Source organism: Arabidopsis thaliana, chromosome 2, assembly GCF_000001735.4.
Source record: "Arabidopsis thaliana chromosome 2, partial sequence".
Taxonomy (NCBI): Eukaryota; Viridiplantae; Streptophyta; class Magnoliopsida; order Brassicales; family Brassicaceae; genus Arabidopsis; species Arabidopsis thaliana.
Genome location: NC_003071.7, coordinates 19,545,546 through 19,569,842, shown reverse-complemented (window position 1 = coordinate 19,569,842; position 24,297 = coordinate 19,545,546). Strand labels below are relative to the sequence as shown.

General features: G+C 40.1%; 9 protein-coding genes, 2 long non-coding RNA genes and 1 other non-coding gene across 20 annotated transcripts; 6 read left to right on the top strand and 6 right to left on the bottom strand.

The window, feature by feature from the left end:
• Window positions 1-335: 335 nt before the first annotated feature.
• On the bottom strand, window positions 336-1,379 carry TSPO (TSPO(outer membrane tryptophan-rich sensory protein)-like protein). Its single transcript, NM_130344.2, has one exon. It carries the CDS (start codon window positions 1,140-1,142, stop codon window positions 552-554), a length of 591 nt encoding a protein of 196 aa, NP_566110.1. The 5' UTR covers window positions 1,143-1,379; the 3' UTR covers window positions 336-551.
• Window positions 1,380-1,404: 25 nt separating this feature from the next.
• On the top strand, window positions 1,405-5,048 carry ALG3 (asparagine-linked glycosylation 3). Of its 5 annotated transcripts, none has more exons than NM_001337275.1 (14): window positions 1,539-1,787; window positions 1,887-1,921; window positions 1,999-2,136; window positions 2,243-2,311; window positions 2,489-2,646; window positions 2,715-2,781; window positions 2,877-2,930; window positions 3,120-3,208; window positions 3,304-3,420; window positions 3,510-3,619; window positions 3,692-3,770; window positions 3,850-3,906; window positions 3,994-4,090; window positions 4,681-5,013. In NM_001337275.1, the coding sequence occupies exons 1-14, from the start codon at window positions 1,622-1,624 to the stop codon at window positions 4,681-4,683; spliced, it is 1,239 nt and encodes a 412-aa protein (NP_001324356.1). In that variant the 5' UTR covers window positions 1,539-1,621; the 3' UTR covers window positions 4,684-5,013. The 5 variants fall into 5 exon arrangements, with proteins under 5 accessions (NP_182297.1, NP_001324356.1, NP_001318442.1 ...); NM_001337274.1 differs by having other exon boundaries at window positions 1,578-1,787; window positions 4,713-5,048; NM_130343.4 differs by lacking the exon at window positions 4,681-5,013 and having other exon boundaries at window positions 1,405-1,787; window positions 3,994-4,309.
• On the bottom strand, window positions 4,753-4,955 carry AT2G09965. The gene has a single exon (NR_140620.1). It is a non-coding gene; the product is annotated as an other RNA (long non-coding RNA).
• A 730-nt stretch (window positions 5,049-5,778) lies between the features above and the next one.
• On the bottom strand, window positions 5,779-6,391 carry AT2G09955. The gene is made up of 2 exons (NR_140619.1): window positions 6,166-6,391; window positions 5,779-5,920 (listed from the first exon to the last, which is right to left on the bottom strand). It is a non-coding gene; the product is annotated as an other RNA (long non-coding RNA).
• Window positions 5,883-9,716, top strand: GH3.9 (putative indole-3-acetic acid-amido synthetase GH3.9). Its single transcript, NM_130342.3, has 4 exons — window positions 5,883-7,152; window positions 7,260-7,361; window positions 8,098-8,921; window positions 8,989-9,716. The coding sequence occupies exons 1-4, from the start codon at window positions 6,869-6,871 to the stop codon at window positions 9,534-9,536; spliced, it is 1,758 nt and encodes a 585-aa protein (NP_182296.1). The 5' UTR covers window positions 5,883-6,868; the 3' UTR covers window positions 9,537-9,716.
• Window positions 9,717-9,917: 201 nt separating this feature from the next.
• AT2G47740 lies at window positions 9,918-9,988 on the top strand. The gene has a single exon. It is a non-coding gene; the product is annotated as a tRNA-Gly (tRNA).
• Window positions 9,989-10,357: 369 nt separating this feature from the next.
• Window positions 10,358-13,517, bottom strand: GSTF8 (glutathione S-transferase phi 8). Of its 2 annotated transcripts, NM_180148.5 has the most exons (6): window positions 13,093-13,517; window positions 12,876-12,997; window positions 12,696-12,795; window positions 11,337-11,728; window positions 11,186-11,234; window positions 10,375-11,025 (listed from the first exon to the last, which is right to left on the bottom strand). In NM_180148.5, the coding sequence occupies exons 4-6, from the start codon at window positions 11,628-11,630 to the stop codon at window positions 10,577-10,579; spliced, it is 792 nt and encodes a 263-aa protein (NP_850479.1). In that variant the 5' UTR covers window positions 11,631-11,728; window positions 12,696-12,795; window positions 12,876-12,997; window positions 13,093-13,517; the 3' UTR covers window positions 10,375-10,576. The 2 variants fall into 2 exon arrangements, with proteins under 2 accessions (NP_001323480.1, NP_850479.1); NM_001337273.1 differs by lacking the exons at window positions 12,696-12,795; window positions 12,876-12,997; window positions 13,093-13,517 and having other exon boundaries at window positions 10,358-11,025; window positions 11,337-12,367.
• Window positions 12,704-13,219, bottom strand: AT2G47720 (uncharacterized protein; the record flags this gene model as incomplete). Its single annotated transcript, NM_130340.1, has 2 exons — window positions 12,704-12,795; window positions 13,093-13,219. The coding sequence occupies 2 exons, from the start codon at window positions 13,217-13,219 to the stop codon at window positions 12,704-12,706; spliced, it is 219 nt and encodes a 72-aa protein (NP_182294.1).
• Window positions 13,518-13,716: 199 nt separating the features above from the next.
• On the top strand, window positions 13,717-15,119 carry AT2G47710 (Adenine nucleotide alpha hydrolases-like superfamily protein). Its single transcript, NM_130339.3, has 4 exons — window positions 13,717-14,070; window positions 14,173-14,267; window positions 14,505-14,626; window positions 14,711-15,119. Exons 1-4 carry the CDS (start codon window positions 13,887-13,889, stop codon window positions 14,796-14,798), a joined length of 489 nt encoding a protein of 162 aa, NP_566108.1. The 5' UTR covers window positions 13,717-13,886; the 3' UTR covers window positions 14,799-15,119.
• A 76-nt stretch (window positions 15,120-15,195) lies between these two features.
• RFI2 (RING/U-box superfamily protein) lies at window positions 15,196-17,529 on the top strand. Of its 2 annotated transcripts, NM_180147.3 has the most exons (6): window positions 15,196-15,684; window positions 16,058-16,230; window positions 16,352-16,410; window positions 16,518-16,543; window positions 16,633-16,921; window positions 17,001-17,529. In NM_180147.3, the coding sequence occupies exons 1-6, from the start codon at window positions 15,492-15,494 to the stop codon at window positions 17,335-17,337; spliced, it is 1,077 nt and encodes a 358-aa protein (NP_850478.1). In that variant the 5' UTR covers window positions 15,196-15,491; the 3' UTR covers window positions 17,338-17,529. The 2 variants fall into 2 exon arrangements, with proteins under 2 accessions (NP_850478.1, NP_001324431.1); NM_001337272.1 differs by having other exon boundaries at window positions 15,259-15,684; window positions 16,633-17,529.
• AT2G47690 (NADH-ubiquinone oxidoreductase-like protein) lies at window positions 17,485-18,648 on the bottom strand (the record flags this gene model as incomplete). 3 transcript variants are annotated; one of them, NM_130337.6, is made up of 2 exons in its annotated part: window positions 17,485-17,892; window positions 18,326-18,648. In NM_130337.6, the coding sequence occupies 2 exons, from the start codon at window positions 18,578-18,580 to the stop codon at window positions 17,791-17,793; spliced, it is 357 nt and encodes a 118-aa protein (NP_182291.1). In that variant the 3' UTR covers window positions 17,485-17,790. The 3 variants fall into 3 exon arrangements, with proteins under 3 accessions (NP_182291.1, NP_001118542.1, NP_001323508.1); NM_001125070.1 differs by having other exon boundaries at window positions 18,322-18,580; NM_001337271.1 differs by having other exon boundaries at window positions 17,485-18,232; window positions 18,326-18,580.
• A 23-nt stretch (window positions 18,649-18,671) lies between these two features.
• Window positions 18,672-24,187, top strand: AT2G47680 (zinc finger (CCCH type) helicase family protein). The gene is made up of 14 exons (NM_130336.3): window positions 18,672-19,131; window positions 19,497-19,674; window positions 19,817-19,990; window positions 20,178-20,325; window positions 20,444-20,752; window positions 20,900-21,046; window positions 21,126-21,306; window positions 21,645-21,922; window positions 22,013-22,129; window positions 22,211-22,355; window positions 22,482-22,750; window positions 22,921-23,115; window positions 23,181-23,714; window positions 23,803-24,187. The coding sequence occupies exons 1-14, from the start codon at window positions 18,972-18,974 to the stop codon at window positions 24,013-24,015; spliced, it is 3,048 nt and encodes a 1,015-aa protein (NP_182290.1). The 5' UTR covers window positions 18,672-18,971; the 3' UTR covers window positions 24,016-24,187.
• Window positions 24,188-24,297: the final 110 nt, after the last annotated feature.

The following is a 24,297-nucleotide window of genomic DNA, read 5'->3' as shown; positions in this document are numbered from 1 at the left end:
CGTGTCGAGGTATGGGTCGAGACTGTTGCACGAAAGCCACGGCCACTCCGTCGGCACGAGTCTCGAGGGTAAATCAAAAAAGCACAAGGACCTCTCGTTCGCTATCATTCATCCACTTTTTGTATATTCCCTCCAAACCTTACATGATATCATCACGTGTTAAAATGGATTGGGCCCTAATCCTCGAGTTCCTATATTAATTTTAGGTTTACCACTGACTGAGAAGCCCACAAAACAGTGTCAACGGCCCAACCCAAAACTGATCAAAGTATAGTTGGCTTTACCGTTTGAATTTGTTCCGTTTCGGCGACATAAAAGTAAAACGATCGCCTTTTAAGAATCTCACAGTTTGATTTCAGACCAACGCTTAAAACTTCTACAATATCACATTATTTCTCAAGTATATCATGTTCATGTCTATTACTCCACAATGACCAGACCATTGGATCGCAAAGACATCTTTTATGGTATATATCACAAAAAACAAAAACAACAAGAAACACTCATATGACTCAGACTCTACAAACATCATCGTATAGCGTTTACAGATCTCACGCGACTGCAAGCTTTACATTAACAGCGGCTACAAAGGCAGCCCAAGCCAAACACGGCTTTACCAGATTACCAGCGACCGGACTTATCTCATTAAAGGCCTTGTAGCATCCGAATAACGCAGCCGATTGACCCAACCACACCGCAAGCCCCGCTACTCCCGACCCGACGCGGAACGTAACCGGATCCCAAACCAAACAGAGCAAAAACTGAGCTAAGTAAAGATACAGAGCATTGGGCTTCTTGTGGAAGCCACCGTCAACCCATACAAGCCACGCAGCCAAACCCATCAGACCACTAGAAGCGAGACACGTTGTGTGTAGGAGCCACAGAGGTGGGATCCACGACGAGGACTTAGCTCGATTCCCGTATCCGTCGCTTGTGCCGAGGAAATACGTAGCGAAGAGCGTCACGAGCACAGGAGCCGCAACCGCTACCGTCAGAGACTTGAGACCACGTTTCGCCATCGCCCTCTTTTGATCGCGTTTTCCTTTGTTGTCGTCAGCGCTTTTCCTCTCTGTCTCGGCCATAGCCGTCGTTGCAGCGTCTCTGTCGTCTCCGCCGCGGTATCTGATGTCCTGAGAATCCATTACAAACGTCCAAAACAGAATCGAAGGAACAAGATTACTGAGATTTGAGATGTTGGATAGATGGAGAAGAAGCAGCTTGGTCAAAAGAGAGTATAATCAGGAGATGATATTAATAGACAAGAAGAAGAAGCAAAAAGGCCAAGGCTCTTGTACACGTGGCGAGTGATATGTACACGTCGAATGCTAATTAATTGTTTTTTGTTTTTAGATAACTTTGTGAAAAAGTGTGGACACGTGCTTACTCTATATGCTCATGTCTGATGCATACACACAGTTTTGGGACGATTGCGATGCTTATTTATTTATCGCTTAATACTTTTGCATTATTAAAAAATAAAACAACAATTGGGCTCTACACCGACTAAGACAAGAAGCCCAATAGGCTCATTTAATTTGGGCTAATTAGAAGAGTAGTAATATGGAAGTAGTTGTCTGTTACGCGGCGTTGGCTAGACGCTGATGCGATTTGCTCTGTTTTCATGGCGGGCGCCTCATCACCGGCGAGTTTGAGAGCTTCTCGTAGCCGTCGGCTGGGGAAGGAGACGAATCGATCCGATCTATTCAAAAAACCTGCAGTTCCATTCGCATTCGCGCTAATTCTTGCTGATGCAATCCTAGTCGCACTTATTATCGCCTATGTTCCATGTGAGAGCTATTTACCTCCTTTTTTTTTTTGCTTGCGTATCCCTCGAAATGTGCATTTGCATAGGTTTTAAACCAAATTTCGTCATTTGCCTTTAACAGACACGAAGATCGATTGGGATGCTTACATGTCACAGGTAAGTGTCAATGGTCAACTGTGGTTTCTTCAAAGTAAACTAGTAGTCTTTAAGTGAAATTTATCTAATTGGGGCAGGTTAGTGGGTTTCTCGGGGGAGAGAGAGACTATGGGAACTTGAAAGGCGATACAGGGCCATTGGTTTATCCAGCAGGTTTCCTCTATGTTTACTCTGCAGTGCAGAACTTAACTGGAGGGGAAGTCTACCCTGCTCAGGTGCTTGCAATTCCCTCTCTTTGAATCTCCTATCTTTGGATTAGCTGCGGAATTTGATCCATCCATCGCTTCATTTGTCTCAATTCTACTCTCTTACATTTTGCAGATTCTTTTTGGTGTTCTCTACATTGTCAATCTGGGGATCGTCTTGATCATCTACGTGAAGACTGATGTGGTATAAATGAAGACTTATTTCTTATCTCTTTTCATCAAGTATTTGTAGACGTTGTCAAGCGTTGTCCATTTACGATGTTAATGAACAATATTTTGGTTTTGATTTGTCTGTTTATGATGGGAGTGATTTTAGTGAATTCAGTGATGATATCTCTTCTTGTATCCTTACGTATTTCAGGTGCCATGGTGGGCATTAAGTCTACTATGTTTATCCAAGAGGATACATTCAATCTTTGTTCTCCGTCTCTTTAATGATTGTTTTGCCATGACTCTCCTACATGCATCAATGGCTCTCTTTCTCTATCGTAAATGGCATCTAGGGATGCTTGTTTTCAGGTTAGATTGCTGCTTTTGCTTCTCGATTCTTTAGATTGACTAGTCTGCTTACCCTTCTTTTTATACAGTGGAGCTGTTTCTGTAAAGATGAATGTACTTTTGTATGCTCCAACTTTGTTACTTCTGCTACTTAAGGTATATATGTTCGTGGAAGAGAATTAGTTTATGGATTTGCTTTATTATTCTTCTAGCATTGTTTTTCTTCATATGTGAAGTTTTACTATTCACAGGCCATGAATATCATTGGAGTGGTGTCTGCTTTGGCTGGTGCAGCTCTTGTTCAGGTTTCACTATATCTCTTATAAGCCTTCTTATTCACCAATTTGTATGCGTAGCATTGTTTCTCCAAGACAATTTGGAAACTTGTTAACTGTAGTTTCTTCAATGTAAATAGGTGAGTTGCATTATCCAGCGAATTATAGTTTTGATTATGCAAGAAGTACCATTCAGCTGGTCAATGAATGGTTATACAGATACTCGTGGGACTGCCGTTTCTGATAACATATCCGGTTTCATACATAGCAAACGCCTTTGATCTTGGACGTGTTTTCATTCATTTCTGGTATTGTTCGCTTCTCTCCCGCCAAATCTAAAAAACATGTTGATGGGATCTAAAAATGTCTTTTGACCTCTAACTCTAGTTTGAGCTCTCAACAGGTCTGTTAACTTCAAATTTGTTCCAGAACGAGTTTTTGTGTCCAAAGAATTTGCAGTATGCTTGCTCATTGCTCACCTTTTTCTCCTTGTGGCGTTCGCAAATTATAAGTGGTGCAAGTACGTACAATCATAAGGCAGCTGCAATTTGAAAGCAGTTGCAGTTTGTGTGTTTAGCATTAGTTGTAATTAATATGTTGATTTTATAGGCATGAAGGCGGGATTATAGGCTTCATGCGTTCTAGGCATTTCTTCTTGACACTTCCGTCTTCACTCTCGTTCAGTGATGTATCAGCCTCACGGATTATTACGAAAGAACGTAAGCTCTTACTGTTATTTTAGCTTATGTTTCCCTATGTCCATACTTACAGGCATTCCACTTGATTCGCAGATGTCGTCACGGCCATGTTTGTTGGGAATTTCATCGGCATTGTATTTGCTCGCTCTCTGCACTACCAGTTCTACTCATGGTAACCAAATAACCTGGCTAAATCTTACGTTTCTCGAACATTCTTAGCCTCAACCCCAATACTCATATGATCATAACAGGTACTTCTATTCGCTACCTTATCTACTATGGAGAACACCGTTTCCCACTTGGCTGCGGTAAGTTATTTCTGCATTTCTTACTGTAACAACAGTTAAAATATCAAAACCTAACTCGTCTTCTTGTTTTTCTTTTGGCTGTAAAAGCTTGATCATGTTCCTCGGCATTGAGCTCTGTTGGAATGTTTATCCATCAACACCGTCCTCCTCGGGTTTGCTATTGTGTCTACACTTGATCATTCTGGTGGGTCTCTGGTTAGCTCCTTCAGTCGATCCTTATCAGCTCAAAGAACACCCTAAATCCCAAATACACAAAAAAGCATAACTGAACCTTTTGATGCTCTTTTTTTTCTTCTTGTTTCCAAGACTTAGAGATAAGCTAAAGAAAGTAACGGTTAACTTAACTATATGTGTTTTGTAAACATGGTGATTTATAATAAAAAAATTTGTAATTTGGCGGCAATTACATGTGTTAATGATTTTGGTCATTAAATTCTAACAATTATTTTAGTACGAAATGCTTTAGAATTAGACACAAGGTATTTGTTTTTCAACGGCATTGGGAATCTTCCTGTACTAAAAGAAAGAGAAGAAACTAAAAAATGAGAATTTTAAATTTCGTAGTTTATAGTCGTAATGCTATTAAACTGGGTTCTTAGCTTTTCCTTGATTTGACTTGGTGTAGAATATGTGCCTCTTGCGTAATAATCTGTCCTTGCAAGTGCAAAATCTTCCTCAGCAAATATGCTAACTTGTGTATTAGACTTTTCACTGTTGTTGTCTTATTGTGTTGAATCCATGGTAATTTCTTTCTTTTTGTTTTTATTCTTTTAGTAACTTCTTTGGCATTGAACTTGATCATGTAGCATAGAACATAGCTACTCTATGATCATTGATCAAGGCAAGTCATAACCGATATGGGCGTGGATTGGATCAAGCTGAATCTAGATGAAGCGAATTAAAACAGACCATAGAAAGATCTCCAAAGCTCACTAAGGACTTGAGGTCATTCTATTACCCCCTTCATGATTCGTGTTGTCTCATAAAACCACGAGGCTTTAAGACATTTTTATCAAGAAATTTCTATTGCCCCCTTCATGATTCTTGTTATACATTCACTGATGACGAAGAATGATTACTATTGTCCATGTTAACTTTAGCATCAACACTTGTTTCAGTTGTTTGTTTGTTGAAAATAGTACCTTTTGTTGTCAAACTGTTATCATATTGGAATGATCATCTGTGATTAGAAAGAAAAAAACACAACTTTTTTGATACAAGAACTGTTTCCTTAACCTCCACAGTGACTAGGAAAAGAGACTTGTGGTTTTCTATATAGTTCTTGGTTTATTAGTCACTGTCTGTCCTTGTGTTCTGTTGATAATTGCCTAAAGAAGGTAAACAAAGAGTTTTTCAGTTGTAGTTACATTTATGGTCTCGTGATACTTCTATTAAGTACTGGTCGAGAAGTGTCTCTGTTAAAACATTGGCTGGTGCTGGCAAATGAAAGCTTGACGCCCAAAATAGGAAGACATGAGCTTATTTTCTTAGGCTTTTGCTTCACCTTGTCTATCTATTTTGATTTCTTTTACTTATTTTTGCTCCTTACCATGAGAGTCATCTTCATTTCCTTTTCTTTCTCTTAATAAATAAGATAAGACTCGGTGGTTACATAGTCTTGATACATATGGCATACAGTGTTCTGCATCCATTGAATCTAAAGTTTTTAATGTTTACTCTTGAAAATGTTGATAGTCATCTTTCAGACTTACCTTACATAGAAAAACTTCTTCTTACAGCTGATATCAGCTTGTCTGTTGCTTTTTTGTTGAGTGTGAATTCCATTAACACGGAAATGCCAAGAAAAGTGAAGTTTTTAACCTTTCTACAACTTGCAGAGGAATAATAAACATGTCACTGATATAGTCAAAAGTTTGATTGTGACACTAGAACAGCCATGTAGTTTCGTGTAACAACTTCTCATTTTCACCCTAATTAAAACATTGGTTCACATTTAAAAACCCACATAGGTTTCATTGATGCTGTGCTGTTGAAACTCAGCTTTAAACAGGGAAATCTGGAGAGGGAACAAGATCTAGCTTGTGGATAAGACTATGAACCAATAGAATCTGAGTTTAAAAACTGTTAGATCTCTTTTGTTTTTTATGGGAATGGTGAGAAGTGAATCACCATGCATGGAAAAGGGTCAATAGTGCGATACATTATATGCTAAACTGAGTCACCAAAATAACAGAGAGAAGCAAGTTTAGCTTTTTGTTTGTCACTAAACCCTTTCTGCATATGGAAAAAGAATCCACACCCAACAGCGTCCACAATGTCTGGTTAGAGTTGTTCCTCTTGAGGGACAGAGTAGCGTCAGCAGTTGTTTAGCTAGTGGTGGACTTTCGCCAATAATCAGATGCGGCGAGCACCAAACGCATCATGCTTTAAAGCTTGATGATCATGACTGTGGTTGATCATCAAAAGATGTGGCCCCCTTGTTGAGATTTTTTGATAAAATATGGATGGTTGTGATTGCTTCCCTGATTCTCATGCTGAACAAAGTCTCTTCATTTACTGAGAACTTGTTAATGACCCTTTTGGTAGCTGTAAACTCAGGCTGTTGTAGACTTATCTTATTCGTAGCCATTATATAAGGTTTTGCTATGTGGCAGAAAGTCAACTTAACTCTGATATATATGCTGGTTTTGGTTTAAAGTAAAAAAGTAGAGAGAAGCTGCTATGTCTTTACACAATATTGTTGTGTTAGTGTCTTTAAGTACATCTTTTTCTTATACGTATTGTCCTTCCTTGAAACTGAGCTTGCATAATTGATGATATCAGCACTGATTTTTTTTCCCTTTAACTGATATATTGCAAGGACAAAGTTAATCTCCATTTCTGGGTATGTAAATATGGCTAAACCCACTATAAATATACCCCCTTACTTTGAGTCCTGAGGCAGTCATTACCTCTCTTCTTCTTCTTCTTCTTCTTCTTCTTTCTTTGGGTTAGCTGAGAAATGGATGTAATGAAGCTTGATCACGACAGTGTATTAAAAGAGCTTGAGAGGATCACCTCGAAAGCTGCTGAAGTTCAAGATAACATTTTACGTGGGATCTTGGAAAGAAACAAGGACACAGAGTACTTGAGTAAGTACATGAATGGCTCTAAGGATGTTCTGGAGTTTAAACGCGCTGTGCCAATCATCATATACAAAGATATCTATCCGTACATTCAGAGAATTGCTAATGGAGAAGACTCATCTCTTATTACTGGCCATTCTATTACTGAAATATTATGCAGGTCTGTATCTGTTTCAGTCTGAATCTTTGTTAGTCGCTGCCTTCTCTGTCTCTGTGCATGTCTTTCTTTAGCTGATGAAAATGTAATCGCTTTCTTGCATTTCGCAGCTCTGGGACTTCTGCTGGAGAGCCAAAGCTAATGCCAACCATTCCTGAAGATCTTGATCGCCGCACTTTTCTCTACAATCTTATCATTCCAATCGTGAACAAGTCAGTGAATTCCTCCTTTGATTCCTCTAATAATTAGTTCTCCTAGATGCTGTTTAAAATCCTAAGGGCAAGTCAGGCTCTTTTTCTACTTTCTGAAATCTTTAGAGTTAAAAGAGATATACGTCTTGTGTGCACATAAGTATTTACTTAATAAGTGACCATCATGCTCAAAACAAAGAAAAATGGGTGATCTCATATTCCATAAAAGAACCACTAGGACTGTTCCTCTAGTTGTAGGATAATGGATATGTCTCCAAAGCCAATCTATGGAAATGGAAGGACATCACATCAAATTCTGCAATGTTATCCATTACTATTGAAAATCTTGAAAGAATTATCAATTTTCTTACCTCAGTGTGACTATGGTTTCATAATCATTGTACCACTAACATATGGAAATTAGTACATACAGTACCTAACACTCATAAGAGGTACTGTCCGTGGTAGTGTGGTACCAATATATTCATCACAATGGGTTTCGCACTTAGGAAGAAAATGAAGTTTGCTTTCTTCTTAAAGTTTTTGTTTTTTTTGGGGACAATTAGTGGTATCATGTCATGTACTATAAAGTTTGCTTCCATCATCTTTTATCCACACGCCAATTTTGATGTCCCCACTAAAGATTCTCTAAGAATTTTGAACATGCACTCACTAAACCTAAAGAATCTTTCATATCCGTTGAGGTTACCTCTTTTACCATCTTCTTCTTGCTCTGTTTTTAACCTTTTTACAACAGGTACATAACAGGACTTGACAAAGGAAAAGCAATGTACCTAAATTTCGTAAAGGCTGAAACATCAACTCCTTGTGGTTTACCAATCAGAGCTGTCCTCACTAGTTACTACAAAAGCAAGCATTTCCAGTGCAGACCTTATGATCCATTCAACGACTTAACCAGTCCTATCCAAACCATCCTTTGTGAAGACAGCAACCAAAGCATGTACTGTCAGTTACTAGCCGGTCTGATTCACCGTCACAAGGTGATGCGTTTAGGAGCAGTCTTTGCTTCAGCGTTTCTCCGTGCAATCTCTTATCTCGAGAAGAAATGGAGTCAGCTCTGTGAAGACATCCGCACCGGTAGTCTCAACCCCATGATCACCGATCCAGGTTGCCAAATGGCAATGTCTTGTCTTTTAATGTCGCCGAATCCAGAGTTAGCTAGCGAGATCGAAGAGATCTGTGGGCGGTCGTCGTGGAAAGGGATTCTGTGTCAGCTCTGGCCTAAGGCAAAGTTCATCGAAGCAGTAGTGACGGGCTCAATGGCTCAATACATACCTGCACTTGAGTTTTTTAGCCAGGGGAAGATTCCATTGGTTTGTCCAATGTATGCTTCCTCTGAGACTTACTTTGGAGTCAACGTGGAACCACTCTCCAAACCATCTGACGTCGTTTTCACTCTCTTGCCTAACATGTGCTACTTCGAGTTTATCCCTCTCGGCAAAAACGGGACACTCTCTTTTGATCTAGACGACGATGAACAAGTCCCCTGTGATAAAGTCGTTGACTTGGTCAATGTCAAACTCGGCCGCTACTATGAACTGGTCGTCACAACTTTCGCAGGTATTTAAAGAAACGTTCTTTTAATTAGTGTTTTGGATTGGTTGATGATTGATTCATGCGCAAGCAGGATTGTACCGTTACCGAATCGGCGACGTTCTTCAAGTGGCGGGTTTCTACAACGGAGCACCACAGTTCCGGTTTATCTGCAGGAGAAACGTGGTTCTAAGCATCGACTTAGACAAAACCAACGAAGAAGATCTACACAGGAGCATAACGTTAGCCAAGAAGAAGCTTGGAAGCAACGCATTCCTGGCGGAGTACACGAGCTACGCGGACACGTCATCAGTGCCAGGTCACTACGTGCTATTCTGGGAGATCCAAGGTCATCTCGAGCCGAAACTGATGGAAGAGTGTTGCGTTGCGGTGGAGGAAGAGCTGGACTACATATACAGACAGTGCAGGACGAAAGAGAGATCGATAGGGGCATTAGAGATCAGAGTGGTGAAACCAGGAACGTTCGAGAAACTGATGGATCTGATTATAAGCCAAGGAGGGTCGTTTAATCAGTATAAAACGCCGAGATGTGTCAAGTCCAACAGTGCAACGTTCAAGCTCTTGAACGGACACGTAATGGCTTCTTTCTTTAGCCCTCGTGACCCGACTTGGGTTCCATGATCCCAAGACTTTTAATCATCATTACCAAATTTTTACACTCTCTGTAATAATAACCATCCGATCGAATTCGCTGCTTTTTTTTTTTTTTTTTTTTTTTCGCTGCTTTATTGATAAAACATATTTATAAGAAATTTTATCGACTTAAGACGGACGTCGTTGCTTCACCGCTACGGCGTTACCAATTCCTCTACTCTGTTTCTTCTTCTTCCTTCACCGTTTTCTAACTTCAGTGCAGGCTTTCTCTGGTTTCGTTATCTTAAAATCCTCCTCGCGCCATTGTCTTCTCTTTCGAGTTGTTCTGTTTCTTACTATCATCAGGAAACTTTCCCGGCAGAACAAATGTTAGAGTTAATAATAAAACACTTGTCAGCATAATAAAAAGCGCATCTGGTGTAGTGGTATCATAGTACCCTCCCACGGTACTGACCAGGGTTCGATTCCCTGGATGCGCATTTTTTCATTTTTAATTGTTATCACTATTTTCACACGAGAGGCTACTTTGTATGGTCATTTATGGATTTGTACGAGTAACTCAGTGGATACGAGAATAGTTTAGGAATGTACTGAGTCATGATCCTCATCGCAAGAGATCTCCCAAACTCTCAGCTCATTGGTGCTCTGGTTTTCTTAAGGGCATAACCACTTATCTTGGTTCCCAAGGCGTCACGCAATTGCAGAGCAAGCAACTTATCTTCGGTTGAAACCGATTGAGTTTAAAGTCCGGCTCTTGAACAAAGCCATATAATTAAGGTTATTCTCAGCTTAACAGTTATTGGATTATTGGAGTCCTTTAGTCAATATTGGTTCGTGACATTTAACCTCTTCATTGGTAAAATGTAACGGTTTTGCAAATTTGGCGTTTAAACTCTGGTTTTTAATTGCACAAATGTGAATGAACCCAACAATAACACAAAAGAGGAGGATGATGATGACATAAATAATACTGAAAACACAAGTACATAAGCCAAGAAAAGAAAATCACTGGACTCGTTTATTTGGGCAAAAGGAAAAGAAAAGAAGTGAAGAAAGAGAGAGGGTCACTACTGCTTCTGGAGGTCAATAACCTTAGCCCAAGCAGGCCTGGCAGAGATCTTCTTAATCCACTCGCTAACCTTAGGGCGAGAGTCAAAGAGCACCTTGGAGTCAGTACCCAACAAGTAATGGATGGCTGGGAGGTGGTGAAGATCAGCAAGAGTGAAGGAATCACCAGCCAAGAACTCAGATTTGGCGAGCCTAGCCTCGTAGACATCCAAGACTTTCTGGAGCTTACCTTCGAGCTCTTGGACAGCGGCAGGGTCAGTGGTCATGCCGAACATGCCTTTAAAGACACGCTCGAAGGCAAGCTTAGAGGCGTTAGGGTCAAACTGTTGACCTTCAACTTGAAGCCATACGTTAGTGGTTGCCTTGACTTTCTTGCAGTCTTGGGAGATAAGCTTTTCACCTTTCTCACTGTATTCCTCTGCTAGGTACTGTGTGATGGCTCTTGACTCTGCAAATATATTACCAACAAAAACTTTCAGCAACAAAAATAATCATCACAGTCTGTCATTTCAGATAAATCGTTATCCAATACAAAGTGACTAAGGCGTAATGATGTTTCTGTAAATCTAAAAAAGTCAAATCATTGATCAAAGCAAAAGTAAACTGACCGAAAAGCGTCAAATCACCGTCCTCGAGAGCAGGAATTTGACCGAAGGGCTGAAACAAAACAAAGATCATTGTCAGATAATTGGAAAAACCAAACATAAAGTGTTTTCAGTTTTGTTTGTTCGTAAAGAGAGAGAGGGAGAAAGGGGTTACGTTGAGGGCAAGGTGGGCCTCTTGCTTGTGGGCACCGGCTCTCATATCGACGGGGATGAGCTCGAACTGGAGATCTTTCTCGTAAAGAGTAGCGAGGACGCGCATTGTGGCGGTGGACATGGGAACTCCGTGAACCTTGATACTGGCCATGATGATCGAAGAAGAAGAAGAAGAAGAAGATTTGTTGGATCTGATTTTGAAATTGGAATTGGATGAAGAAGAATGAAGGAAGGTATGGTGTTTTATAGAAGGGGGAGAAAGGAACAAGGGAAGACGAGCTTGAATTGCTCCCATTTTTCCAGAATCTTCTCACCACCACCCACTACCCACAGGCACGTCTCTCTTTCCTTTTTTTTTATTGGGTCCCCTTTATTTATTGCATTGTTATCCATCTAACATATAGAAATCACGGATTTATTGACTGAAACAAAATTCCCCTCACTAATTTGTTATTTTGCAAACAAAAAAATCAGTTAGATTCATGTCAATATAGCTAATCTATGTACATGTAAAGAAATTTCATTGAATAAAAATAGAAAGACACAAACATCACATAAACTGTTCTAAGGTAATCCTTCCTTCCTTTGTAAACATACAAATCCAAAAGTGTAGAGGAGGTCGTCATCAATGACATAAGATTCTAGAGTTATAAGTGTGGATTGAAAAAGTCAACCTCTCCTAGAAACGAATCTCATCTTTCCTGAGACGACGACTCAAAAGAAAAGACTTTTTACGTGTAAACGTATCATTCGATATTAAACTACTCCCAAAACAAATAATTTAAGGACATGTACAGACAAAGCCCACCTGTTTTTATTAATTTTCTAAAACCCATAACACCTTTTGACCAACTAACTCTCAATCCAATTCAACAGGAGAAGAAGGATCAATAACAATAACAATAATCAATCCCCTTATGTTATAACTAAATCTAGTTGCTGGAAACAGAACCATCTCCCTCCTCATCAGATTTTTGCATTACCATCTACAATTTGGAAACAGTTATATGGTGATTATATACATGTCAAGAATTCAGAAACAAACACTTGAACTTTCATTATCACTCTCTTCATATGCAATTTTACTCTTGTAATGTTGACCTTTCTTTTTGTTGTTTTTTTCAGAAAAATATATATGCAAAATAGTATTCTCAATATGAGATCCAACGTAATTAACTAAATAATCATTAAGTGATTAGTGGTTCAACATTTACATATATACATACTCTCTCTTCTTGCCTCGAGATTGACCGACAATTCCATAACTAACCGGAAACCACATATGTTACCAAAGACACAAGCCTAAAATCCAGAATCTCAACAAGATTAATATATATAAAGGAAGTAAGAGAATGCTGACTTGTTGTTTCAAAACACAGAAGGCGGCTTCAGACAGTTATGATACTCGAGCTGAGACATCTCTCCTCCGTGTACTGGATCAAAACTGGCCTTTGTAGAAGCTGCAAAACACCCAAAAATCAAACAAAGCTGCTGATCCGACTTGTAGGACATTATTAAGGTTAGGGTATGGTTCTCTTACCTCCCATCCATCCCAAGAATCTGTGTTCTTCTCATGTCCAAATGCCACTATGTATTAAGATCCTTCGACCAACCGGAACTGAGCCACTGACAACTCTGAGCTGAAATACTTTGGTAACACTCCTATATGGACAAAGAGCAAGGTTTGATGATAGATAAGAATGATGACGTCTCAAAATGCTACGGAGAAACTGGTTTGGGGTTTAAGGTATATGTACCTCTGAGTAATGATAGAGATGATGACGGTGATAAAGCAGCATGAATTGCATCAGGTGCCTTTCGGGATGTGTCCTTCCCTGGAGATCCAGAATTGATTTTCAGACCGACAACATGAACAGTGGCCATGGGAATCTGAAGATTCTGGAGAAATCTGAAATCAGATAAAAAAAGGTAAAGAGTAGCGTCAAGACGAAGAAGAATATAACTAAAAGCAATTTGGTTAGAGAGGTTTCTGTCGCACTCCTGCTTTTGCTTCACGTCGTCATATTATTCTACAGCCGGCCGTCTCATTTTTATTTTGTAATTGTTATCATCTGAGCCGGATTTTACCCAACTCAAATCATTCCACTATTTGAAATTAGATTTTTCTTGTAATAGTTAATTTCCAAGTAAAATCGAAAGTTATCAAACCAATTCATATCAGTTTGTTACTAAAAAGCTAATAACTGTTAACCTGCAAAATCCTTTTATGTACTTTGTTTTATGGGTAATATTCAAATTAGAATAAATTTTGTGTAAAATCTGTGGGTTCTTCTTATTTAAAATCTGTGGGTAACTTTAAATATTGGGAAATTTACTAATGGAAAGGCATAAAGAAATGAGGACCAGCCACGTCATCAAATCAAAGTATCACATTCCTCTTTTCTTTTTATTTAAAGAAATTAAATAATAGAAGAAGAAGATACCAAAACTCTCTTTTTCTGTGCAAACACTTTGGAGGATTCTTCTAGGCTTCTTTCTACCACAAACACAAGAGCGCGTTTTCTTCACGCCGGCGAACAACGTCAGAGTCATGGCCACCGGAGATGGGAAATCGGTGATGGTCGTCGGAGTTGACGACAGCGAGCAGAGCACTTACGCCTTGGAGTGGACGCTCGATCGTTTCTTCGCTCCTTACGCTCCCAATTATCCTTTTAAGCTCTTCATCGTCCACGCCAAACCTAACGCCGTCTCCGCCGTTGGTCTCGCTGGTCCCGGTACGCTCTTTGCTTTCACTCTCGAATCTACTCTTCTAGGGGTTCTGTTTTGGGCAGCGATGGGGAGAGATCATTTAGGTTTTGTTAATCTGTGTGTTTTAGGAACTGCGGAGGTTGTACCTTATGTTGATGCTGATCTGAAGCATACCGCTGCTAAGGTTGTCGAGAAAGCCAAAGCAATTTGTCAGAGCAGATCGGTACGATCTTGCTATTATCAAACATTCAAATTCGTTTTATGTGTTTCTTGGATTTTATAATCGTCATCATGTGTTGTATTGGACTCTATTAGATGAGTTTGGTAATGTGAATGTGAATCTCTAGCACATTTAAGAGCTTCAAGCTAAGTAGCACTGGTTTTTCTTATAGTAACTATCTATCTTTGGTTAGCAACTATCTTCTTCTTTTCAATCATCATTCCTAGGTTTGTTGTGTAGGTTCATGGCGCGGTGATCGAAGTTTTCGAAGGTGATGCAAGGAATATCCTATGTGAAGTTGTAGATAAGCATCATGCTTCTATTCTTGTTGTGGGAAGCCATGGATATGGAGCTATCAAGAGGTATTATTTCATTCAGCCTTAATTCTTATGATCAATCTTTCAACTATACACCCATTCTGATTCACTTGTCGGTTTGTGTGGCAGGGCGGTTCTCGGGAGTACGAGTGACTACTGCGCTCATCATGCTCATTGCTCGGTGATGATCGTGAAGAAGCCTAAGATCAAGGTCTGAAACCTAAGGGAAGGCTACTCGGTCAAAGCAAAGTCTCTGCATAGTCTTCTAATTCAGAAGAATAAAGTGAAATAATATTAGCTTGATGTGAAACAACGATTCAAGACAATATACATTTGCATCTATATGTGTAATTGTTTACTACATACAATGTTTTGGTATCCTTAGACAATCAATATTCGTGTGTTATAATATGCTAATCTTTCTCATAACAAAATGGATGTGAAAGTTATAATAAACTTCATATGAAAGAGACTAGAGAAGAAAACAAATCAACTAAATAGAGATTAATGATTTAAATGAACAAATTTATAGTTTGGTTGTTGGTTCAGATGGATGGATGGTTTGATGATCATCTATCCAAAACTAAAGTAATAAAATAATAATAAAAAATTATCCACAATGGGAGAGGAAAGAAAAGAAAAGGGAGAGTCCAATGTCATTGTCCGGTTTTGAACCACGTCATCTCTAACAGGTCGGACGAGAGAGAGAGAGAGAGAGAGAGGAAGAGGAAGGATAGATTTACCGCATCGGCGTTCCAAAAGGCAGACGAACTCGGAGAGACAGATAGCGATAGCGAGACATGGTTTCTCATTGATTTTTGTTTGACAATCCTTTCTTTTCTTTTTTTTTGTTCTTTCGAAAAACGAAAATTTTCGTTGGTTCCCTCCGATTTGGCCTGCTGGTGAAGATATGGCCGGAGCTAAAGATTCGGGTTGCGATGATGATCTCCGAATTGCTGGTGGATGTGACCCTGGAAAACGCGGGAACCCGGAGGATTCCTCGTCTCCTGTCGAAGTCTCGTGCTCGATTTGCCTCGAATCGGTGCTCGATGATGGTACCAGATCCAAGGCTAAGCTCCAATGTGGTCACCAGTTCCATTTGGGTATTTCATTCCCTTCCTCCATCTCTTACCATTTTGCGTTCCCTCCATCACAGTTTGATGATCCGATGGCTTTTTGCTTGTACAAGCTTTTGTGCAATTATCTGATGGTAGATTTGGACGATAATTGAATGAATTTGAGAATATAGATGGATTCCTAATCCCTTGCTTTGTTTACAAGCTTAGATTGCCACGACTCTGCAGTTGGTTGATCCTAGAAATGATCGAGTTCTGACAAATGTGTGTCGTAACTTGTGAATCGGTTTCTTCTCTTGTGTAGATATAGAATGAGGCTTGCTAGTTCTATTATCTGGCTGCTGAATTTGTTGCTATTTTCGGCTTTCCCTTTAGCAGCTTGTTTTTTGGTTTCTTGCAGATTGCATTGGATCAGCATTTAACATGAAAGGAGCCATGCAATGCCCTAACTGTCGCAATGTCGAAAAGGGTCAGTGGTTGTATGCAAACGGTTCTACTCGCCCCTTTCCAGAGTTTTCCATGGAAGATTGGATCCCTGAAGAAGACTTGTACGGTTTAAGCTATCCGGAAATGGTAAAAGCTCACTACTTTGTGCAACGATATGCTTTCTTTTCGTGTACATGAGAACTGTGCTTTTATCATATAACCTCCTTATGAGAGATCGCTTATCCTGACATTTTTACGGGGTTTGCAGCAATATCGGGTCCATTGGTGCCCGTTTGGTGAACTCTCTCAAGCAGCAGCTTCTTTCGAGTAAGCCTACAACACCTTTACCATGGTTTTTGCTATTATCTCTCTTTTCTAAGGCTTTTGATCCTTCAAACGCGAAAGCTAGAATTGACTTTTGCTCTGTGTTTCAGGGAACTGGAACCTGCAACCACTACATGTAAGTTAGACGCTGATTGTTCTGTATATAATCATTTCATTTTGTCTAGCAATCCGTTTATAATGTCAAAACCCATATTTCTTCCTTAGATCATACTGAGTTCCATGGACATCACGCCGCTGCTGTGAATCATTCGTATCTTGCATATGTTGGACCTGGCCCAGCCGCTACCCCGAGAACTAGCGACAATAACAGCACAGATGATCATCCCTGGAACAGCCACTCTAACGATCACTTTCACCAGCTTCCTGTTGCCCCCCAGTATCATCACCATTCCCCATCGTTTTCACTACCCGCTGCTCATGTGGTTGATGGTGAAGTTGACTCTTCAGCAGCACGAGGCCTACCTTATGCGCATCCATTTCTTTTTAGTCACCGGTTAGCTTCTCAAACTCCCTATTGCTCTCAACTTCTTGCAGAGTGTTTTACAATATTCTTTTGGAATTGGGCATTGTAGGTCTAATCAAAGGTCCTCACCAGCAATTAACAGTTACCAAGGAAGCAGCACCCAAATGCGTGAACAGCATCATGCTTATAATCATCAGAGGCAACAACATCATGCCAATGGTCCCACTCTCGCATCACCTCTCATCTCCATGACAAGAAGGGGATTACCGCCGCCGCCACCTCCCCCACCAATGCCAGATCAGAACGTTGGATTCTTCATTTATCCAGGTGGACACCATGAACCAGAAACCGATCAAATTCATGCATGGGAGAGAGATTGGTTCCCACATTTCCCTGTCCCATCGAATCATCGCACGATCCCTAGCTTGTGGCATAGACACTTCTGAGAGAAGTTGTGTCAGAACTCTACAGTCGCCTGGGAGAATTCTATCAGGCTTAATGATCAATGTATAAAAGAAAACTGGGGACTTGTTTGATCGATCAAAACTTGTTTATGATGTAACTATAACTGGTTTCCAATGTACATTGTGAGCTTTCCAAGAACAATTGTTATAATTAATTAAACACAAGTTATCGACAAAATGTTGCCATTGTTCCTGGTTGGATGGAGTAATAGTGAAGAAGTAAATGATCCACAATCCACATGTCCATAATTCAGGTGGAAAAGTATACGTCTCAAAGAGACGATTTAACATAAAAAGAAAGCAGAACATGATTGGATAAAATTGAAAACTGAAAAACAATCAAAGCGTTTAGAGATTCCAAGATACAAAATCTTCCATGAACCTTTTATTATTCTTCTCTGGAATCGGATGAAGCTTGAAGGAGGATTGTTGAGACTAGTGATGGTTGTGAGTCCCATCTCCGGCTTCTTCACCTTTCCTCGAAGCTGCTCTTAGTTTACGCTGCTCCTCCTTGTATATCCTGTTCCTTCTTTGAAACTGCAACAACAGGTACACAACACATAAAAACTTAAACTTACAGCATCTTCATTCAAAGTAAAGAAACCACTGGTGTCAATCGTAATGTTCTAAGAGAGCCGTGTAATTGCAGAAGAAACAGTTGTAACATGTACAGAGATGATTTAGTTCCAGAAACGCCTAATCGATACATCCTATCTTAAACAAGAGAACATGATCTTTCAATGGCATCTTGATTCTGCAGCTGAGGATTCCGAAAATGGCCAATCAACAAAGGCATGGGACTCATTTCCCAATTGCTCGACCTGATCTAGGATTTTTGGAATTTCGACAACTAAGTGATCTAGACATCACAATCACACTGATCTAGCCGGAAACAGTGGCGAACATCAGAACCATCAAATCAATGAAATTCTTCAAACAATATCACCGGAAAAAAGAAGTGGGTACCTACCTCTTTGGAATGGTGGAGACACTCGAGGTAATCTTCACGAAGAAGGGTACAATCTTTGGGCTCTCTGCAGTGAGACATACATTCACTGAAATCCATCCAGAAATCGTAGCATCTCCCTTTGTTTCCCGTTATTCCCCATCCCGACGCCATTTCCTCTCCAACCCAAATCGGAAGAACGCAACAAAACCAGACAGGTTCGTCAACTTCATCGAAAATGGTTCGGGTTCGGGTTTTTGGATGACCCGAGATATCCATTAATGGACTTTTTTATTACTGGGCTATGAGTGGGCCGGTTCTATTTGTAAGTTTTTTTCCTGCTTTTTTTCAAGTGTTTTGATTGGCGGCACTTTTTTGCCCATGATATATATATGTCCTTTCCTTAGTGGGACCTAGGTAATTCGCGGCAAGCTCTCCAGTGTGTGTATACACCCGCACACATTTTGACTAGTCAAACCTAGTCAACTTATTAGACTTGAGAGATCAACGAGCGAGCTAAACGTACGCTCGTCGCACCTGATCGACGCTCCCCTAAAACCCCCCTAAAAGCGTAGAGAGGAAGGATGTGATTGGCAGTATTAGAAATACCAGAGACTGGACTAGACTCTGTGTGTAGAGGAAGAGAGACAGTGCTCCGCGTACGACAACAATGGCGGTTTCTTCGCCGACTTCGTCTTCCAGCTCTTCTGAATCGTTACCTTTACCCTCCTCCAACTTCGCTTCGCTTCCGATTATGGCGATGAAAAGGAGAATCATCGACAAAATCCTCGAGAATCGCGTCACTCTCATCGTCGGCGAGCCTGGATGCGGTACCTGCGCTCGCCTTCTTCTTTCTCTTATTCTATTTTTCTTCCTTCGTTCCGAGACGACTTACTCTAGTTAGTAATCTGCATTTCCGTTGGGGTTTTTGTTTTTGTTTTGTCGTCTTCGTCATTTTGATTACAGAAATGCTCCGTTGGGGTTTCTTCCTGTATGACACCAGATTTTGAATGTTTTCTGTGAGTGGATAGTCCATTTGATTCGTTTCTATCTTAACGCGTTAAACGGAAATAGTACAAGTTGGGCCATATTTAGCTTCCCTGCGCCTTTGAACTGTTGTGATTGTAATGGATAGCTGGATTTTCGACTCATCTCATACGTAGTGTGGTTACTTACTTGTCCTTCTTTGCTTCAGGGAAGAGTTCACAAGTTCCACAGTTCCTTCTGGAAGCAAACATGGCTCCCATTTTGTGTACACAGCCTAGGAGATTTGCGGTTGTAGCTGTTGCTAAGATGGTTGCTAAATCTCGCAACTCCGATTTAGGTGGAGAAATTGGTTACCACATTGGGCATTCTAAGATTTTGACCGAAGGGTAACTATCATTATCTTCATCTTCTTGACTTATAGAACAATATCTCCTTTCAGTTTCTTCTACTGTGTCCGAGTTTTCAGGACAATATTTGGCTTTTTCCCCCTTATTGATGACTTTTATGCAATTATCCTGTTGCATGCAGGTCGAAAATTCTGTTCAAAACTGCTGGAGTTCTGTTGGATGAAATGCTAGACAAGGGGTTGAATGCACTAAAGTACAAGGTTATCATTCTTGATGAAGTGCATGAAAGATCTGTGGAGTCAGATCTTGTTCTTGTCTGTGTTAAGCAGTTTCTCATGAAGAATAATGACCTCAGGTTATAACCCTTTTCTACAACATGATGTAATTACTTTAAGGTTCTTAAATTGTTTCGCGTGGTTGTGTTTGCTGATAGAAGATAAGTCAGTTCTATACTATACCGATTCATTACTTCAACCGTGTTATCATCGATAACGTTTGTATTGAGGTCATGGTTATTAAAGAGGTGATTTGATTAATTACAGGGTGGTCTTGATGTCTGCAACTGCTGATATAACAAGGTACAGAGACTACTTTAAAGAACTAGGCAGGGGTGAACGCGTAGAAGTAGTTGCTATTCCTAGCCCTGACCAGAGAACAATTTTCCAGCGAAGAGTATTATATCTTGAGCAGGTTAAACTTTTTTAGATTTGTTGCTCTTTATGAAACTATATTATTATCCAATTGATTTTCTTCTTTTCTGACGGCAAGTATTTCCAAGCTAATTAATATGACACTGTTTGTGAAGCAGGTTGCAGGATTGCTTGGTGTGAGTTCTGATTTGTCAGCTTACTGTCCTGGTCCAAGTCCTTCTTCAGCTGATACTGAAATCAAACCTGAACTGCAAAATCTTATTCATGATCTTATCTTATATATTCATGAAAAAGAACCAGACATTGAGAAGAGTATTTTGGTTTTCCTTCCGACATACTACTCCCTTGAGCAGCAGTATCATCAATTGGAACCCTTTTTTGCATCTTTTGAGGTTCACATATTGCACCGAAGCATTGACACCGAGCAAGCCTTGGCGGCTATGAAGATATGCAGATCCCGCCGCAAGGTTTCTCTTTTACCTTTCCATGTTTCTTTGTCCTTGAGAGATGAGCATTATTATTGGGGGGACATCAAACTCGTATTGATGCAATGAGTTGCAACTACCATTTTGTGACGTCATAGTTATATAAATTTTCCAAAATACTGTTCTCAGGTAATATTGGCTACAAACATTGCGGAATCTTCGGTAACAATACCCAAAGTAGCATATGTCATTGACTCGTGCCGGTCTCTGCAAGTGTTCTGGGATCCGTCCAGAAAAAGAGACGCAGTACAGCTTGTTTGGGTCTCTAGATCTCAGGTATTGCTAGAATTTACCATTTATGGAATAATAGTGGATGACTGGATGTTCTAAATTTAGCTTCTTATGTGGGTTATAGGCTGAGCAACGTAGAGGGAGGACAGGTCGAACATGTGATGGTGAGGTGTATCGCCTGGTGCCGAGTGCATTTTTTAACAAGCTTGAAGAACATGAGCCCCCATCTATACTTAAGCTGTCATTGAGACAACAAGTTCTCCATATTTGCTGCACGGAATCCAGAGCCATTAATGACGCAAATGGTAATAATATTATAATTGTGTAGAGAATGTTTAACTTCTTTTATAATAGAAGATGTCAAACTTGGGTTACCTGTGAAATAGTAAGGACAGTCGGGTTTGCTAGGTCTTCTGCTACTGCATAAGTACCTATCACATGAGTTCCTGTTTGGTGCGAAGATCCTTAGATGAAGCTAAATGCTTATGGTGGGAGTATTCTTTCATTATTCTTAAAAATTGGGTGCATATATGCTTTAGAAATACAATAGATCGAATCTATAAGATAGTGTCCAAAATGTTATTGTGTCTATCTAATCAGACTCCGTCAGTTGAACTGAGTGTTATTATATTCTATAACTTAGCATTGCTGGCAAAAGCTATGGATCCACCAGACCCAGATGTCGTTGACGATGCATTAAGGATGCTGTTAAGCATACAAGCATTGCGGAAATCGCCTAGGGGACGTTACGAGCCCACATTTTATGGACGGTTGCTTGCTAGCTTCCCATTGTCCTTTGATGCATCTATTCTGGTCGTCAAGTTTGGTGAAATGGGAATGCTAAGACAAGGGATTCTATTAGGTGTCCTGATGGATACCCTACCACTTCCTATCCATCATCCTTTTGGAGATGATTCACTGGTATGTCCTATTGGTGAATTAATCTACAGTTCTACACGTCTTTTTGATCATGATGTTAATCATCTACTTCACCTTTGTCTTCTTTTACAGTTTCTAGAGTATGTTGACCACTATTTTGGTGGCAGCAAGACCATTTCTGGTGGGCGGAGGGAGATGGTACTCATGGCAAACTTTTGTGCTTTTCAGTTTTGGCAACGTGTCTTTAAGGTAATAATATAGTTTCGCCATATTCCCACGAAATACCAGCTTCTCTTCTCGAAGATCTTACCGATGTTTCTCTCCTTGAAGGATAAGCATCGTCTTGAAAACTTGAAACAACTCCTGTCAAAAGAGAAAGACAAAGATCTCAAGTTGATGTTTCCTGAGATTGAGAAAGAGTGGTGTGATTTCCACAATATTGCCCAGTCCTCGTTCTATCATGTGTCTGAGCTGTGTAAGTTCATTGCTTCCTCGACTCTTTTTATATAGCCTTTCCATTTTAACGCGCTAATAGCCTCTCTTTCCTTTTTTTTCTCTACTTTCTTCTGCCTTTAATTGGAATTTTTCGTCTGGTTTACAGATGAAGATACACTTAGCTCATTTCATCGTTTTAGACCTCAATTCATCAGTTCCTCTGATTCTCAACCAACCTATTACAATCCATATGAATTTGATCATACATGCTATATTGAGTGCCAACCCTCTGAAGATAAATATCTACACTCTGAGGACGTAGATAACAATCAACCACCTCCTGAAGTAAGAAAATGTGTATCAGTGCCGTTTGTTCCTCCTAACGCATTCCAAGCAAATGCTATTGCAGAAAACATGGCCAGTATTATCAAAGAGGTATTCATTTTCCGACCTTGTTTCGTGTATTTAGTAATTGCGTTTACAGGCTTATCAATCTTCTCATTGTACCAAGTTTTTCAATAATAAGAGTGTGGTGGATGCTAGAGCTGAAAACAATGTTTCTTCCTTACAGCGTATTGATCTATTACTGTTTCGATTTGCCATAGATAAGAACTCAATGCACACCATCTGAATCTGATAATGGCCATGGAGCACTCGAACCTGAGGATTACGTTGAGTATGGAGAGGCCCCAGTCTGTGTATATTTTCTTAATGGATATTGTAACCGTGGTGGCCAGTGCACGTTCACTCATACTCTTCAGTCAACAAGACCAGCCTGCAAATTTTTCGCATCATCGCAGGTGCATTACGTTACCATCCTAGTTGGGTCATCTTCAGAGTCTATGCTAATAAGTCGTCTTTGCAGGGATGTCGAAATGGAGAATCGTGTTTGTTTTCCCACGCCATGCGACGACGGACAACATCATACCTTCCACCTCCCCAATGCCTTCCAGAAGAAGATGGCTCTTCCACATCGCCCCTTCTGGATTTGTTTCCTACTTCTTCTGAGGGATGTATCCTTGTGTTCGATGACTCTGACATGCATTTCACCTCAAGTATAGCCAACCGTTATCCGTCCTGGAGAATACTCTCAACATCATCGTCTTCAGAGACGCTTTTCTGTGATTCATCACTTGCAGACACAAGAATCTTCTGGGGTCTCAATCATCCCTACCAGACAATCATCTCAAAAGCAGGAAGGGAGAACCCAATCCCGTGGAACGAAGTGAAATGCGTGCTGTGGTTCCTTAACCCAGACAGCTATGCTGATACTCCTGAGAAGCAGAAAACTATTCTGCAGAATTTCTTCGAGCACATGGCAATCAGATTACTCGGCGATAAGCTTTACAAAATCCGAGTAGTTCTCACAATGAACAACGTCAGATTCTCACTCTTACAGGTAAAAAAAAAAGTCTTGCTGTATCAGCACCTTCATTGTTTTGTCCACTCCATTCATTTATTTGTGTATGTGTTTTTTTTTTGTCAAGGTTGAGAAGCTAGCCAGAGAAAGCTTCTTCTTCCTTGGAGAGTCTTTCCCACACGATTCAGAAAGCTTTGGTGCATTCCAAGACACATTAACAATCCAGAAGCCTATGCTAGTCTCCAGACCAATCTCCTATGTCTTTAATCTCCATCCGCCTTCTGACATCCAGTTTGGTAACTACACCTCTCTTCTTCGCAAATCTCTTCACAACAAATGATCTCTTGGTGAGAAAGAAAAGACAAAAAAAAACTCTTACCTTTTGATACTTTTGTCGTCTCTGTTCCTAAGTCATCATATGTTTTGTGTTTCATGGCGATCAAGTGAATGGCCATAACCATGTAATTCATGTGACGATCTCTTACTTTTCTATCTGATGCTATCTTTAATTATTCGAACCAGACTCATAACTAACCCTGACGATATTATACCAGAAGTGACGCCACGTAAAAAAATGTGGTTAGGTCGTGAATTTGGGTTAACATCACTGGCCTCACTCAAT